This window comes from Balaenoptera acutorostrata, chromosome 12 (assembly GCF_949987535.1).
Source record: "Balaenoptera acutorostrata chromosome 12, mBalAcu1.1, whole genome shotgun sequence".
NCBI lineage: Eukaryota > Metazoa > Chordata > Mammalia > Artiodactyla > Balaenopteridae > Balaenoptera > Balaenoptera acutorostrata.
This window is the reverse complement of record NC_080075.1, coordinates 53,248,804-53,266,003: the sequence shown is the minus strand read 5'-3', so window position 1 is coordinate 53,266,003 and position 17,200 is coordinate 53,248,804. Positions and strand designations below refer to the sequence as shown.

At 41.3% G+C, this 17,200-nt stretch overlaps 1 protein-coding gene across 2 annotated transcripts in view; it reads right to left on the bottom strand.

Annotated features, from left to right (window-relative positions):
- Window positions 1–17,200, bottom strand: part of FSHR (follicle stimulating hormone receptor) — a 166,675-nt gene that overhangs the window by 20,801 nt on the left and 128,674 nt on the right. Inside the window, exons 5-6 of one of the 2 annotated variants that reach the window (XM_007190042.2) lie at window positions 3,359–3,430; window positions 2,033–2,110 (exon numbers count right to left, since the gene is read on the bottom strand). In XM_007190042.2, the coding sequence (XP_007190104.2) occupies window positions 2,033–2,110; window positions 3,359–3,430 (150 nt within the window). The remainder of the gene's footprint in view (window positions 1–2,032; window positions 2,111–3,358; window positions 3,431–17,200) is intronic. The other variant, XM_007190043.2, reaches the window with a different exon arrangement.

The following is a 17,200-nucleotide window of genomic DNA, read 5'->3' as shown; positions in this document are numbered from 1 at the left end:
CACAAGCCGTGTGCCACGGCCAAAAAAAAAACTCTGTTAATAAACTTGCCACATTAACTAATTTTGAATCACTATATTTAAAAATGACACATATGTTTAGAGCAGCATTTAAAGAAGCACAAGCATCCAGGTACAGCTGATTACATTTATCACTAATCTCCTCCCTGCATTATGTAGCCAAGGAGTCCTTTTGCTGCGACACACCAGGCCGGTATTACTCAGGTACTCACTATTTTCCAAAAGTTCCTTTTTAGCTTTTTTTTTTTTTTTAACCTCCTTGGCCTTGAAGATTCTGTTTCCTCTGCTCATCCTTTGCCAATGTTGTGGCTAAATCCCACTTGTCTTTTTTTTTTTTTTTTTTAATTTATTTATGTATTTTTGGCTGTGTTGGGTCTTCGTTTCTGTGCGAGGGCTTTCTCTAGTTGCGGCAAGTGGGGACCACTCTTCATCGCAGTGCACGGGCCTCTCACTATCGCGGCCTCTCTTGTTGCGGAGCACAGGCTCCAGACGCGCAGGCTCAGTAGTTGTGGCTCACGGGCCCAGTTGCTCCGCGGCACGTGGGATCTTCCCAGACCAGGGCTCGAACCCGTGTCCCCTGCATTGGCAGGCAGATTCTCAACCACTGCGCCACCAGGGAAGCCCCCCAACTCGTCTTTTAAGGGCCATCTTCGACCCAACATCCTTTCTCAGCCACCTTCCTTCCCTCATTGAACTCTTCCTTTAAGCCTCGCATCAAATCACATTATACCTTCTTTATGCTTAGAACAATTGCTTTTATTTTGCACATATTTCATGCTGCTTTTTTCTTTTGCTTTCCCTTTCTCTCATACTTCTCACACCCCATCAACTCTTTCCAACACACACACACACACACACACACACACACAGAGATTCCAAATATCATGAGCGTATTAAGTGAAAGGATTAGGTATTACCTACAGTTTTGTCCTACTACTATGTACTCTGAATACAGGCCTTTGATTTTATTTTTTCCTTCATACATCCTATTTCTCTGCTAATCTCTTTCAAACATTTTCTGTTGTTCTCTGTAATAAATTTACATCAAATACTGTGCTTAGCTTTATTCTTCAATATGTTCTCATTTCTGCCTACTATTTCTCTCTGGCCCCCTCCGCCACCTTGCTCCTTTTTTCTGCTTTTTTTGTTTTTTTGGTATAGATGGGTCTCTAAATCGTATTATTGTTTTGAAAAAGACTAAAATTCTTTCTGGACTAGAACTTACCTTTTGTACATATCAGCATATTGAAACACATGTATATTTTTAAAAGAACACAACAATTTGTGAAATGTAAAGAGAAAATACTTTTCTTACAGATGTAATTGCAATTACCAGTTCCCCAAATGTCATTCTATGCATCTAACGTCCATGGATCCCACAAACACTTGGGTAACCCCTAGTGCCCTATTTCCTGGCCATCTCGGGAAGTGGGTAAACTGCCACACAGGCTACTGGCACAAACAATTAGAAGGTAGTCCATTAACAATGCAGAGTGCATTTAAAAACTTTCCGAAAAGTCAGGGAGATTAACTCAAGCTCATTAAAAAACGTGATTGTTCCAAGAAAATGAGAAGTCATCTTATATGCTCAGCGTGGGGCTGAACAGAAGCTGCTTGGCATGGTTATGAGGGAATATCCATGTCTTCTTGATTCAGACTCCTTCTTGGTCTTTTTCTTTGGGCAACAAAAGCCTTGCCAGGCAATAACTAGCTTTATTGATGTGTGAGTTATTCTGGCCCTCAGAACAGATGTTGCATCATAGGAGACCATCATTCAAAGAGCAATTTTAAATACTTGAATTGCACCACAGAATCATAAATTATTAACATGTCTTCATGTTGTGATTTGGAAATGTAAAGATGGGAAATGAGAGAAAAACACAGAACCAGGGAGAAACTGGAATGGTGAGATGCCAAAGTTACCCAAACAAAAAAAAGAGCATACCATTATGAGAAAGAAATCATTACATGAAAAACCAAATGTTCCTCCATTGGAGTTTTTTCCTTTACTTACAGAATCATACTTTCAAAACTTAGCCCCACGAAAGAATTTCTTTCAACTGTGTGGATGTTTATATTATCTTGAATGTCTCTAGAAGAAAGTACAGACAAATTAGGTATTTATGTCAGCTCCACTCCATGTCACCTCCCCACAAGTAGTCTACTTGGCATGGTGTAGTCTTTAGCTGAGGTAATGTTTGAATAGCTACTGTTCTGAAGGATGATGAGTTCAGTGTTTGGGAAGTGAATGGCATCTCATTTACCTTTAGTATATCAGTTCTTCTTAACAATGGAATTGCAGACATGCAGTCTCTTCCCTCTCTGAAAGTTTTCTTAGCTAATTCAACTGTGCTGAGGTTCTAACAGACTCATTTATTATCCTTGCCTCCACAGTTGGTACCTGATCAATAGGACAGAGTCACTTAAGCTGACCTTTCATCTCCATACCAAACTTCTCCATTCACCTTACTTGGGCCTTCATCTTCCTCCATCTCAATCCCCTTCTCAAAGCTAGTTTCCTTCCTCTGTTCTCCTTGGGTCACAGAAATGTTTATCATTGGTTTTTCTCCTCCTGACTGAAAGGATGAAGAAAGTCTCAGTTTTCTGTTTGTACCCCTCATCCTCTGAAACTTCCCTGTTGAGTCTGATCTAACATGTAAATGTAAAAGGAGTAAATTGCTTGGAACAATTTGAGAAATGGGGGATATGCTCTAGTTTTCCCTCTCCCTCCCTCTCTCCTTCCTTCCTTAGCTCATTGCATCTCTTCCCTACCTCTTCCTTTTGGGTCTGTCCAGATTCTTACAATTTCACTATTGAAAATAAACTTGCTATTATACATTGCCTTTTCTCTTGCTCTTTCAAAATACAGATACATTTCTCTTGCTCTTTCAAAATACAGATACATTTCTCTTGCTCTTTCAAAATACATCATCATTAACACTTCAGTGTGAGTTTCTCAGGTGGTTTCTTTATGCTTAGGGCAGCATGGGAATTCTGGAGGGAAGAGGAGAGGATGGTGGAAGACAAAGGGGAGTTACAGGAGGGAGGTATGTAAGGTACTAAATAGTGAAGAATAGTAAATAGTGAAGAAAGGGGAGACTTCCTGATTTGCTGGCTCTGTTGACAACTGTCTTACCAAGGAGCCTGCTGACGTTCTCCAAACTGAGATTAGCTGGTCTTAAGGTAAAACCGAGGACACTTGCTGTTTGCCTTCCTACCTCTGCTTACCCAGAGCAACATGTTTGGAGGATGGAGACTACACAATGCATATTACAGGCCCAGAGGCTGTTGGGCAGGACAGCTATCGAGTAAAGAGTTGGTAACCGCTCTTCAAACTTACAGTAAAACCTTTTGGAGAGATTGAATCTTGTGAACAGCTGGCAAGTGCTTAATACCTGTGTTGGATATTAACCTAGAAAGAGACAAACTGAGAGTGAGTGAAAAATGAAGCTGGCTATTTTAACAATTGCTAGAGTCTGAGCTTTCCAAATTCAAAATATCAGTTTTGAGCTTTCGGAAAAACCTACCAGAAAATCCCATAATACACCTGAATCATGCTAATGTTTTCTATTTTAAGGCTCTAACCAGGGTCTAGGAAGCTACTGATACCTTAGAGAAAGGAAACTTACACTTTAGGCACAAAGATGTGCTAGTATGTAATTTGCCACAAGGCACACCTTGTAAGGTGCCACAAGGCACACCTTTTTTCTAGAAAGATAAATTAACATGATCCAAAAGCAACTTGCAACTAGACAACAGAATTTTCCTAAATCATCCCCTGTTTCCAATCTCCACATACTCTTTGAAGAACTGCCTCTTCTCCAAGTGATTCTGTTGAGATTAGGGCATGAGGTCCATATCCTTTGACCCCAGAGTATGTATGTGACCTAAGCTGAGCCCATCAGACTCGCTCCTGGGAAGAAGTTGAAGGTTGGTTACAGCTGAGTCCACTGATACCATCACTCTCAAGAGATAGTCCACATATTTCTACAGCTGAGATTTCCAGAGCTATATTGGATCATTCCCAAGGCCTGTGTGTCTTGGCCTGGGTTCCCCAGGAAGCAGAGCCTGAGATAAAGGCTGGCTTGCAGTTAGTATATTTGATAATATGAGTTCAGAGAGTTTGGGACAGGTGGAATGAAACAGAGATGGAAGAAAATAATCAGTACAAGAATGAGTTATTGTACTGTATTGAGTTGTCCACCACTACTAGTGACTAGTCTTTAATGCCAAGGAATTGACTTAGGAGATTTTCAAAATGGGTATCAGAACTATTGCTCTGAATGGGGGAAAAGGGGAGGCATTTATCCACAGACTACTATTTCCTGTTGGTGGAAGGTATCCCCATGGTGTTAACTCCACTCTGACTTGCACACTTGTGGGTACCCAGCGAGTTCCTACTGGGCATCACTCATAGTGGTGTAGAAGAAGCCCCAGGACTAGAAATGAAAGGTACACAAGGCCAGAGTAGCTGCTATACAGTTGAAATTAAGCTGCATTAAGCTGGTTGAAATTTGGGTGGAACTGGCTTCCACAGCAGTGGTGAAAAAGATTTTCAAGTTGCCCCATGAGAGTTGTCTGACACACTGTTCTTCAGCATCTCCCGGGCTCCTGTGGGTTACTCAGAATCCTTCCAGGTCCTTCCCACTCCCATTTCCCTTTTCTCTGTGTGCCTTACCTAAGACAAAGTTGGTCTTGGTTGCCTGCAAGCTAAGGAACCTTCACTGGTGCACTCATCATTGTGAAAGGTCGTGTGTCTTTTGGGTTTATGATTCTAGAGTAGACTTTAGTGTCTTGTTCTCTGCTTCTGTCTTCAGAAAGCCAGTGCATTCTCCCTACAGGTTCCCTGTAATGGTTCTCAGATGTTTTGCTCCTTCTTGGTTCCCACTGATCCACACAGAACCCATCTTGGTCAATTCTTCCTTTGAGTATTTCAACAGCCCTTGAGATGGTCTCCCTTTGTTTTTCATTTGTGGGAAAGAGCTGTTAACTTGCTTTTGTTAAGAATTTGTTGTGTTATTTACTTTAAAAATTTTCACACTGAAAAATAAATTGTTTCGTGTAGAGACCTGAGTGAACACAAGCATATACAGCTGTTTAAATACTGGCACACTCAAGATACAGCCAAGTTCCAGAACCCTCCAAGTTATGTTGTGTTGCCCTTTGTAGTTACCTCTCCTTCTACTTCCTATTCCTACCAACCAATGATCAGTTTCTATTTCTATAATTTTGCCTTTTCCAAAATGTCATATCAGTGCAACCATATGTTATGGAACTTCTTTCATACAGTATAATGCATTTGAGATTTTTCCATGTTATTGTATGTATCAGTAGTTCACTGTTGTTTTTTTTTTAAATATTTATTTATAATTTATTTTGGCTGCTCTGGGTCTTAGTTGTGGCATGCACGTGGGATATAGTTCCCCGACCAGGGATCGAACCTGGGCCCCCTGCATTGGGAGCGTGGAGTCTTACCCGGTGAACCACCAGGGAAGTCCCAGTAGTTCGCTGTTTTTTATTGCAGATTAGTCTTCCATTGTATGGATATACCACAGTTTGTTTATTCATTCGTAGGTTGAAGGATACATAGGTTGTTTCCAGTTTTTGTGATTATAAAAAAGCTGCTTTAAACATTTGTGTATAGTGTGTGTGTGTGTGAGTGTGTGTGTCTGTGTGAGAGAGAGAGAGACAGAGAGACAGAGACAGAGACTGAGACTGACGGAGGGAGGGAGGGAACATTTCTACTTTTCTTGGGTAAATACCTATGTGTGGGATTACTAGGTCGATGGTAAGTGTATGTTTAACTTTATTAGAAACTGCCAAACTGTTTTCCAAAGTGGCTGTACCATTTTGCACTCTCACTAGCAATGTATGAGAGTTCTAGTGGCTCAACATTCTTTGGTTATTTTAAAAAGTATATTCTTTGGATATAAAAGTAATACATATGTATTGTGAAACTTATGGAAAATATGGAAACATCTACAGCAGACAGTAAAAATCACTTCTAGTTTCACTACCCAGAGATAGCTTCTGTTAACATTTCAAGTTTGAAGTTTCTAACCAAAACAAATAACTTTCATGATTGCTCTCCATCACCTCTGAGATTCTACTCAGAGAAGTTCCAACAGAAACATTGCCATAACTAAATATCTGCTAGCTTGACACAAGCTTATTCTACATTTGTTATATAATCATATCCAGCCTTCTACTATTTTTAGATCTCTTCTCATGGGTCTATGCAGTATTCTTTTAATGAGACATCAAAGCAAGGACCATACTTAATATTCTTTGACAATCTATACTACTGGTGCAGATTGGGAATACAGTATGTGCTCATAAAATAGTAGGTTAATTGGTTGTTGGTTCTAAAACATTTCTTGCTTCTGTCACCAAGAATGTATTAAAACCCTTATTCAGTTAATTTACTTGTCAGGTATCACGGCTACTTGGAGTAATTAATCTTAAACAGAGGCAAGGAGGTCTGGAGGCCAGGAATCAGGAGAATGTACATGCCAGCTCTGGCATGAACTAGACGCAAGCTATTTCATCTTTCCAGACTGGAAAGGATGTGGAGTGTGTGAATATCAAGGTAGATATTATATCAGACACCGCTGAGCCCTGCTTCACATCCTCTTGCTCCATCTTTTACTCTAGTGGTTACCATAGCAACCAGCTACATACGGATTTAACTTAGCAGGCACTGACCCTCAGTTGTACTGGGTATCTCTCATTCTGTATCCTCGGCTGCTCTACCACCTCTGAGTGGGACGCTTATAGGAATCTGCTCAACTATTTTGAGGCATGGGGCAGATTGGGAGGTACAAGGGAGTTAGCACCCCATAGGGCAACTCTTCTAGTGGTGAACTCTTCCACTCCTTGGGTGAACAACTCTTAATGTATTCTAAATGACAGCTTAGATGGGCTCTAGCATAATTGGGCCTTGATTTCCTGGTGGCAGTCAGCCGATAATACATTCTTGAGTTGCCTTTCCCTCATTCCTTCTTTTCTTCTTAGTCATCTAATCTCTTTTCTCCAGTTTGAATGTAAAATAAAATATTCACTTGTTAAGTCCTTGCTCAGACATATTTTGGATCACCTAGACTAAGACAGATACTAACTTGTACTGAATTTCACATTTTACATAGACTCACTGACGGTTGCCATTTGCCTTTGCTCCAAATCTGTCTCCACTTGCAGCCCAGCCTTGTTTCTCTTCCTTCTTTTACAGTAAAGTCTCTAAAAGAGTTGTCTGTGTACGCTATCTTCATTTTCTCATGTTCTGTTCCTCTTTAATTTGTTGAGGATGCTCCAATTTGTTTTCATTCTATACCTCTCCACTGAAACTACTTTTGTCATGCCCCAAATCTACCAACCCATAAACAATGAATGTAATGAACAATTTAAATTCTCATTTTTTAGACCTTTCAGGAGAATTCAGTACTCTCTGCCAGTCTCTCTCTTCTAATAGTTTCTGTCCAATCACACTTTTCTATTATTCCACCTCTTTCTTTGTTACTCCTTTTAAGTTTTCAAGCCCCCTCCTCTAGACGTACTCAGAGCCTTCTGCCTTTTTTCTCTATAGTCTTGCTGGGAAGGTCTCATTTCCCATGGCTTCAAGGAGTATCAATATGATGACGACTCCTAGATTTATACTTGACTTCTGACCTCTCTAGTTTATCCTAATTAAAGTTTACTTCACATATCCTCTTCTGAATGTCTCATTGACATAGCAAACTAAACTAGTTCCCCCCATCACTTTCACAAAACTGCTCCTTCTCAGTTCTTCCTCATAAACAGCACTCCCATCTATCAATTATTTGTTAGAAATGTGACATTAAACTTGGCTTCGTCACCCTCATTCCCCAACATCCAGTCCATCTCAACATCCTCTTAGATTCCATTTGCATACAATTTCTTCCATCTCGACTGATACCATTCTAGAACAACCCACCATCACCTTTCCTCTAGATTTCTACAATAGTCTCCTCCTTTCCACACATTTAATCTTGTCCTTTTCAAACCCATTCTCCATACAGCACACAGAGCATTCTTTTAAAAAACGTAAATAAGATGGCATTAGTCCTCTGCTTTTCTTTAGTTGTTTCCTATAGTAAAATTTATACTCCTTCCCACTTACACTTAAACCCTCAACTCATGCCATTCACCCAATTCACTTCAGCACCAGTGGCTTTCCTTCAATTCTTCAGATGCGCTAAGTTCTTCCCTGTTTCCAGGCATTTGCACATGCTCTATCTGGAGGGCTCACCACCCACACTTCACCTGGCCAACCTCAACTCATCCTTCAGGGTTCAGTTACAAATGTCATTTCTTCAGAGAAGAGCTCCCTGATTGCCCATTTAAATTAAGGTTCCGATTTATTCCCAGTATAATCATATTCCTTTTTAGCACTTTTCCCTTATTAGCACTCATCAAGATTCTCAACTGTATATTATCTTGTGTTCTTGTGTCTGTTCAACGTCTGTCTCTTCAACCAGATTGTGAACGACATGATGATGGAAATCATGTTTCTTCTGAAAACTCAACGCTTTCACAGCGGTTGGTGCATATAAAGTGCTTGATGTGTATCAGGCCAGGCAGTGTGTTATGTGCTGTCAAGAGATGAGCACAAAAAAGGAATCATTCACTAGCTGTGTTCATCACACCTAACTGATTTGACATTATATGGATAACAACTTGGCTCTCTTTCTCTTAGTGAATGAGTAAGAATTTTATATAATTGAAGAAGGGAAGAATTTATGATTGTCAATGAGAAGGGTACAAGTACATTATTTAATATCAATAGTATGAGCTCCCAAAGCCACTATACTTGTGGGACATCTATAAGTGTCTATAGATGCACACTGAAATTTTTGGTCTTTATAGAAAAGAAAACACGGCAAAAATGGCTAAGATTATTCCAGTAGTTCTGAATTTAAGGCACTTAAAAAGATCTAGTGACCATCTAGTGAGATGGATTATTGGTGATAACTCTATAGCTGAAACTCTCCACAACCCCAAGGTAACTCAGGAAATGGAGTTCAGATGAACACTTAGTTTTCAATTCATTTTTCCCCTTTGATCAATAAATTCATGTCTGATGGAGGCTGGAAGTGGGTAATCAGCTAGGAGCTCTATGTCTCAATGGGTTTGCTTTGGTCGGATGACTGTTTGCTGTGAAATTATTTTGATTCACTCAACCGCAGTTTATCTTCAAGAACAGGTAAAGGCCTGAGGGCCAAATGTCAGCAAATTTAAGTTCTGCAAATGGATCTTCTAAAGAAAGGTAACTGGCTTACAGTCCTCTCTAGTCAACAGCCGGCTTTACATTCTGAGCTGGTGTTAACACCTTTCATGCCTAACTGTCGCCAATCTTGAGGTTACAGTGATGAAAATGGGTGCTTCGCCTGACAGGATGAACTTAGTGAGGTCCCTTCAATTGATGGGAACCAGTCCCACTATGTCCTGCCCCCTAACTAGATAATATACTTGCTTTCATGAGCAGTTGACCCCAAAGCTCTAAGGCTCATTGTCCTAAACATCATTAGTGCTTTCATGAATCTTCAACAGTGCTGGTAGGTTGTTTTTTCTTAAATTATAAATACTATAAACACTATAAATAGTGTATGTGTGCTCACTTGTTTTGCATTGGGCTGTACATCTTCTCTTCATACAACCTCCATCTCATCCGAGAGAGGACACCAAAGACCATGCCAAACCACCAAAGACCCATGTCTTCAGGGTTTGCAGGTGAATTGAGGAGTTAAGACTAGTATAGTGGAAATACTCAGACAGGTCTAGTGCTAAAATCTATGTTACTGACTGTGAGTGTCTTAAGAGTTCAGGGAAGGGGAGAGCAATATGGGTTGGATTAGTCAAGGAAGGAGAGCAAACCAGATTTCTGAGAGAATATAAAGCTTACTGGCCTGAACTAGGGAAGTGAGCGTGTGTAGCTTAGACCACAGGAGGTTTGTAGGAGGTGGGACACAGAGGAAAAGAGGATGGAAAGGGAAGGAGGAGGCAGTATCTCAAGAACCTTTAAGACCAGGTAAAGAAGTGTGGACTTGATGCCTAAGTGTTTAGAAGCCACTCTGAGGTGCTGTAATGGGAAGTAAGAAGACTTGGGGACTCCCTGAGCAGAGGTGGCCCATATTTTCACCATCCCATAACCCTGACTTCACAGTAGTGGTCAGGACAAACCAATGGGTAGTTATTGAGAACCTACTGCATAACCCACTGAACTGAGAAAAGTCAGGTAGAACAACACATCACTTTCCATCACACATGCTAACCAAGAATGCAATTCCTTATCTCTGTTCCACTCAGAATCCACTGTGGCAAGGAATGCTGAATTCTGAGACGGTGAGAACCAGTTTTCTTTTAGTTTGTGAGCTGAGGCAGAAACAGATTCCATACCATGGCCTTAATGGCCCACTGAGATATTTTAGGCAAATTTGATTTAAGAATGGGACGCTGCCAGTTGTATGTCTAGGTTAGGGGTTTATTATTTTTGCCAAAGCACATTTCCTAGAAACCAAGACTGAGGGTTTGAACTTGAACTCCTTTTTCCATCTTCTAATTGGTTTCTCGTGATATAAGCTTTGTTTGCACCTAATTTAAGTCTTTGTCTTCCTTATTTTTTTACATTTTTAATTACATTTTTCTGTCTCTTAGACAAAATGTACTTCTTCCTCCTGACCACTCTGGGAGAAGTTAGTTATCCAATGATGCATAAGAAGGAGAAGAGTGGACTACACTTAATATAGGAGAAGCCACCTTACCTTTTGAGGCTCACTGATATTGAGCTTTCTATTAACTGTAGATCCTTATGGACTGGGAATTTGCATCTCTACATACACCATTAGAAAACATGCTAACATATACTTTCCAAATCATTAAATAAAGATTTGATTAGGTGTAAAATCACGTAAACTTGGAGTTAGATGGGAGTGTGTGTAATAAGCTGTAGTTCAATGAAAAGGGCCTTAGACTTAAGATGAGGGACCCTGGATTTAAGTGCTTTCTCTCTGACTAGTTGGATGGTGCTGAGCAGTTCACTTACCTTTTCAGAGCCTCAGTTTCTCTTTTCTGTAAAATGATCTTGGGTAAGGAATTACCTGAGACAGTGGGAGAGCCTTGTTTCCTGCCTCCCCAGTCTCATGTCTTCAAAGCTGGAAATATTTAACTCACATTCAGATCAAACTTGCCTCAGTCTCCATGGAAACCAGACTCCTTAGCAATCAGGGCAATGAGCCCGAAGGCAGGATTTTGAAGATCTCAGCCTTATTAGCCTGGCTGCAGATTCTGTTTTGACCTAATATTCTGGTTAAACAATCGGGCTCTGGTCCTATTCTCAGATAGGACGAGTAGCATAGCTTTAAACTAGCAGCTCTGTTGCTAGAGGATCTGGTTCAAGTCCTGACTGTACCACTTTTTAAGCTGTACGGCCTTAAGGAGTTAGTTGAAGTCTCTAGGACTCAGATCCTTTATCTTTTACCCAGGGAAGTAAGATTTACCTAACAGGAAACCTTAGCACTGTGTCCAGGCACTGTTATTGGACATGGTTCAGTCACATTCCATTGCTATAACTGAGACCTTGTCTGATTTCCTGGTTTCCCTAGAACCTGGGCCATGCCTTGCTTTCCCCCAGTTCTCTTGGGCACTGAGATGCTGTTTCTGTGTCTGGGTCCTTGTTGTCCTTGTGGGACCTCCATGATGCCTGGGCAGGCTGGTCTGTTATCTGCTGCCGGAGGCTCTGTGTGCCCTGTTGCAACCACTGGAAGCCGCAGCTGAATTTCCCAGATTCCTCCTGCCCCCATTCTCTAATTTCCTCCTCCTTCTTTGGACAAACCTGCCTGGATAAACCTTCTTGCCTGTCTGATTTTGTTTAGTGCCTGGGTCCTGATCATACTATTACCTAGAGGCTTGTTGGTCATCTCGAGGAAAATTACTACAAGGAGTTGACAAAATGGAAGATGACTTACAAATTAAAAGAAAATACAAGTGTTCCAATTGGCTGAGTTTTTCTGTGATGACAAATGACTATCAGAAATAATGTTACAAAGCAGATATTTTCAAATTAGACATTTGATTTATCTCTTTAAGGGAAAGGTGATGTATTAATAATGAGGAAGAATACAACAGCATTTCAAAGGGAAGCGTTTGGGGAAAAATGGAAATTAATTTATTGCTGAAAATGATGCATGTCATCAGTTATGAGAACTCTTATATTGCATATTTTAAAAACAAGGATATGCAATTTTCTAACTTATATTTTTTTCACTGGGTTTTGAACACTTTGATTAGAAACATAAAAATACAACATCTTTCAGGTTTGTAAGAACATCTGATTGGCATTAGGGAAGAAAATTTACTAGCTGAATTTCATAAAAATATTTGCATGAAAGAGTAGGATTGAACATGGAGTCTGGGTGACTCAGAGTACAGCTATAGGCTGCTCTTCCATTGGACCTATTTGTTTTAGTGAGGTTTTGTTCTCAGCTTTGACAGCCATTGAAATCTGTTATTGAAATGACCTGTGAATTGCTTTTCTGAGTGTTAAACTAAGGATTAAAAAATAATGAAACACATCCTATGGTATTGCTTTCTCTAAAATACTGTTGTTGTAATTAGTGAGAGCAAACTGGGCTTATTGTGCCACATAAAATGGTATATAATAAGGCAAGGTGTGCATGTAAAACATATAATTTATTCACCTTTATTTCATACTTTAAAATATCATTTTTGTGTATATTTTGTAATGCACACAAACATTAATACTGCATTATATAAGTATCTACTTTATAAATAAACTTATTTTGGGATATAGGTTTTTTGTTGTTGTTTTTTGGTGTTTTTTTAGCTGATGGGGTGAAGAATCAAGGCCGTATTGTTCACTGTGTAGGATATTTTGATTGGGAAGAGAAGCCTGTGATTCTGAAGAGCTTCCAGGTGGAAATAGTAATAGGTTTGTGCTGTGTTGCTTGGGCAAGTAGGTATAGGATTAATAATAATCACGGTCAACATTTATTGAACACTTCCTATGTACCAGGTACCACACCAAGCACTTAACATTGATTATTTTATTTATTCCTCTCCTCTACCTTAGGAGATGGGTATCATTACCATCCTCATATCAGAGTGGAGGAGGCTTAGCCGAGAGGTCCAGTCACTTTCACAAAGCCGCACATAAGCGGGCAGAGCTAGAGGTTGAATCCACATCTTTCTGACTCTAAAGTCTGTGCTCCTACCGTGATCAGACAGAAGAATGGATTGTACCGCAAAGCACTTGGTTCCCTACCTCTGGAAATGTGTCTGTGTGGCTAGGTTTCTTCATGAGGGGTGTGATATTGTTATTTATGATACAAAATATATATTTGGTCTCCATTCCCCTTCCTGGCATAGACCTTCTGGGTGGGGAGCATGGTGGGCTTGGAGAAGGCATGGAAGCTCTGAATCCTTTCCCCATACCTTGCCCTATGCATGTCTTCCATTTGGCTGTTCCTAAGTTGTATCCTTTTATAATAAGCTGGTAATCTAGTAAGCAAAATGTTTCCCTGAGTTCTGTGAGCCTCTCTAGCAAATTAACCAAACTCAAAGCGGGGTCATTGGAACCTCCAATCTATAGCTGTCTGGTCAGGATCACAGGTGACAACCTGGACTTACAATTGGTGCCTGAAGGGGGACAGTCTTGTAGGACTGAGCCTGAAATCTGTGGGAGCTGATGCTGTATCCAGGTAGATAGTGTCACAATTGAGTTGAATTGTAGGGCACCCAGCTGGTGTCTGAGAATTGCTTGGATGTGTGAGGGGAAACCCCACACATTGGAACTGGGTGTAGAATTGGAAAGGGGAGTTGAACTCTGTGACCTCTAAGGTGACTTCCAACTTAGAAACTTTGAGCATTTCTCCATAAGTGCTGTTTCCAAAGGTTATACATGCTTTGCTTACAAATGAAAGGCCATAGTCATCAAATAAGTCTAGGAAGTGCTGGATTAATAAGGTTAAACAGTTTCTTTCCTGCAGGATTCTCAGAGCCTTTACCACAGTATTATTCATTGTAAATGCCCAAGAGGAGGAAGTAGTGTGCTGGCTTTCCCCAAACATATTGACCCTGGATTCTTCCCTTATTGTAGAGTATCTCCTGAGTTTGGTGTTTCCTGTTTCAACCTTGGAAGCCCTGCTAGAAGCTAGAGTATTTATGCTGATTTATGCTAATTCTCCAAAAATGCTGTTACCATTTAGGACATGGTTGGCAAACTCTCTCTTAGACAGAGTGTTCTATTAGTCAGCCCCCTGTATTCCTCTACCATGATATAAATCAGAAAGTTTACAGAACCACATTGGTGAAAAGGCACACTCTGTCAAATGAACATTGATCCAATTTCTGCCAGCATTTCAGGCATTTTAGGATGGGCCCCTTTAGGGTACAACCTAAAGAGGGAAGGTAGACTCTGAATAACTACCCTGCAGCTGTACAGGGTCTATCAGTCACAGGATCAGATTTCTTCTCCTAGCCCAACAATTAACCTCTCTACTACACACCCTGTCTGGGTAAGAAGAAATCATGTTCTCTGATGGCAAAATGAATCAAAGGAGGACTAAACTGAAGAGAAATCTTTGACAAAATGGGCCTGAATGTAGAAAAAAATAAAGTTTGTGTTGGGTTACTGAGCAGCTCTCACTTTGTTGTTATTTGTCCTTTCAATTTGGAGCCTGCTATACGATGCCTTCGTGGCTAGGGCAGGTCTCAGTGTAACAGGATGTCAGAGTCGGAGTTTTTCCTGAGATGCCGAGGTATGAGACATGCTATAGTCCAGGTTTCTAGAAACCAGTTACACAACTCTTAACCTCTCGTGCGCAGTGGGCATGAAAACGGTGTAGGAACCTTGTGAGAAGGGTTCCTGGAGATGCCTGAGAATCTGCCCTTCCCAGCCCCCCACCCTGGGGAAGGGTGGGAGCTGCTGTTGTGTCACTTAGGTTGAGAGAAGGACTTTAAGAAAACCGTGTGGCAACTTTCATCACTGTCTCCTCCTGCTTGGGGACACAGTGACCAGTGTCTGACTTGGGCCCAGGTGAGAGGCTGCCTAAAGTGGCAGTAGACCAGAGGACTGGTATTTGGGAAGTAACTGAAGTCCTAGGAACTGATTACACAGGTCACAGTTCTGACCCAGACTTCTAGGAAGAAAAGACTGGAAAATCGCCTTATCTTAATTTGTGTAGCTCAAGTGACTGACAGAGTCATTTCATATTACCTCATTTGACTTTACTGTGAGTTTCTAAGGTGAATATAATTATGATTCCCGTCTTACAGATGAGGGAGGCAACACTCATAGAGGGTAAATGAATCACCCAAATTTCTAAGCTCAAACCAGAAAGAATCATAGTTAATACTTTCCAGTTACCTTAGCACATGTCAGGCACCATCATACAGGCCTTGCCTGTACAGAGTCACTTATTCCTGCCCACAACTCCATGAAGAAGATTCTATTATTAGCTCCATTTTCTAGATAAGGAAACTGAGGCTTAGCGAGTTTCAGTTAACTTGTTTGCTAGCAAGTGGAAGAAATGGGATCGGAACCTGGGCCCTCGGGCTCCCATGCCTCTTGGTGATCTTCTTTCCATGATACCACATTGGCCACGTAAGGACTTTTAAAACCTAAAGATCTCTCCAAGTCAGATTCACTGCTAACAGAGTGTTGCTAAGAGGTAATCTTTTGGGACCTTCTGGGATGCCGATGTACGAATAACTTTAATCAGACTACCAATCTGTGGCAAGCAGTTACTTTTAAATTACATAGGGGAGTCGCAAAAGAGTTAATATTTTAAACAGTTTGCAAACCCTTCTCCACAACTCATTTCAAGCATTAATTATTTAGAAAGCTATTTCTTAGGTACACTTCAACATAGCCGCGTAGATGATCAGAAGTTCCAAACGGCAAACAGGAATCAGGTGTCACTCTTGCGCTCAGAACACTGGCTACGTTGACATTGGCTTCACCCACACTCCGCACCTTCCCAGCTGCGGAGCCCCGGAAAGCGGGGAGAACCGGGACGGAGTCAGACACTTCTGGCCTCAGATCTCAGTTCTGCCAGCTACAGGATCTCTGAGTTTCAAATTCCTCATTTATAAATTGGGCAAAATACACACCTCACTGTTTTGGAAGGTTGGAAGATGAGTTGTGGAACAAAATACCTAGTTTAGGGTCTGCCATCTAGTAGATGTTCAATTAGTATCAGTTTCCCTGTCTCTCCTGCTCCAAGATCCTTTCTTAATCCCATTTTGGGAATTAGGGCAATTCAGTCAGCATTTCTGAACCTCAAGTTTCCCATCTGTGAAATGAAACCATCAGTAAATATCTCAGAGGGCTTTTGTAAGGCTATGTAAATTAATATAAAGTGAAAGTGCTTTCTAAATTGTGATTTCTGTGTCCCACCCCGTATCCGCCAGCAGTGCCCTGTCCAATCAGCAGTGCTTGCACTTGTTTGCCATTTTGAACTTTCAAAGCGTCCCCGCACCCTGACTCATCTTCTCCCTTCCTTTCTCTTCCTTACAACTTTTTTTTTTTTTTTTTTTTTAATTTTTTATTTATTTATTTATTTATTTATTCATTTATTTATTTTTGGCTGTGCTGGGTCTTCGGTTCGTGTGAGGGCTTTCTCTAGTTGCGGCAAGTGGGGGCCACTCTTCATCGCGGTGCGGGGACCGCTCTTCATCGCGGTGCGCGGGCCTTTCACTATCGCGGCCCCTCCCGTTGCGGGGCACAGGCTCCAGACGCGCAGGCTCAGCAGCTGTGGCTCACGGGCCCAGCTGCTCCGTGGCATGTGGGATCTTCCCAGACCAGGGCTCGAACCCGTGTCTCCTGCATTAGCAGGCAGATTCTCAACCACTGCGCCACCAGGGAAGCCCATTCCTTACAACTTTTGAAGGAGATGGGGCTGTCCCTTTCCTCTCCCTCTTACATGAGGCCCGGAGAGGTCTCGTTACTTGCTTACACAAGCAGGACCACGGCTGGAGCCTAAGCATGCGACTCTCCCGTAAAGAGAAGAGCTTTTCCTTGGTGTCCAGGCGGCTCCTGTGGTTTGGCCCTTGTCCAGAGAGACTGTGCTGGGTGAGCTTTGTGAGGGAGGCTGCCTGATTTTATCTTTGAATCCCAACTGGTGCGGGAGGAGCTCAGCCCCTCTTG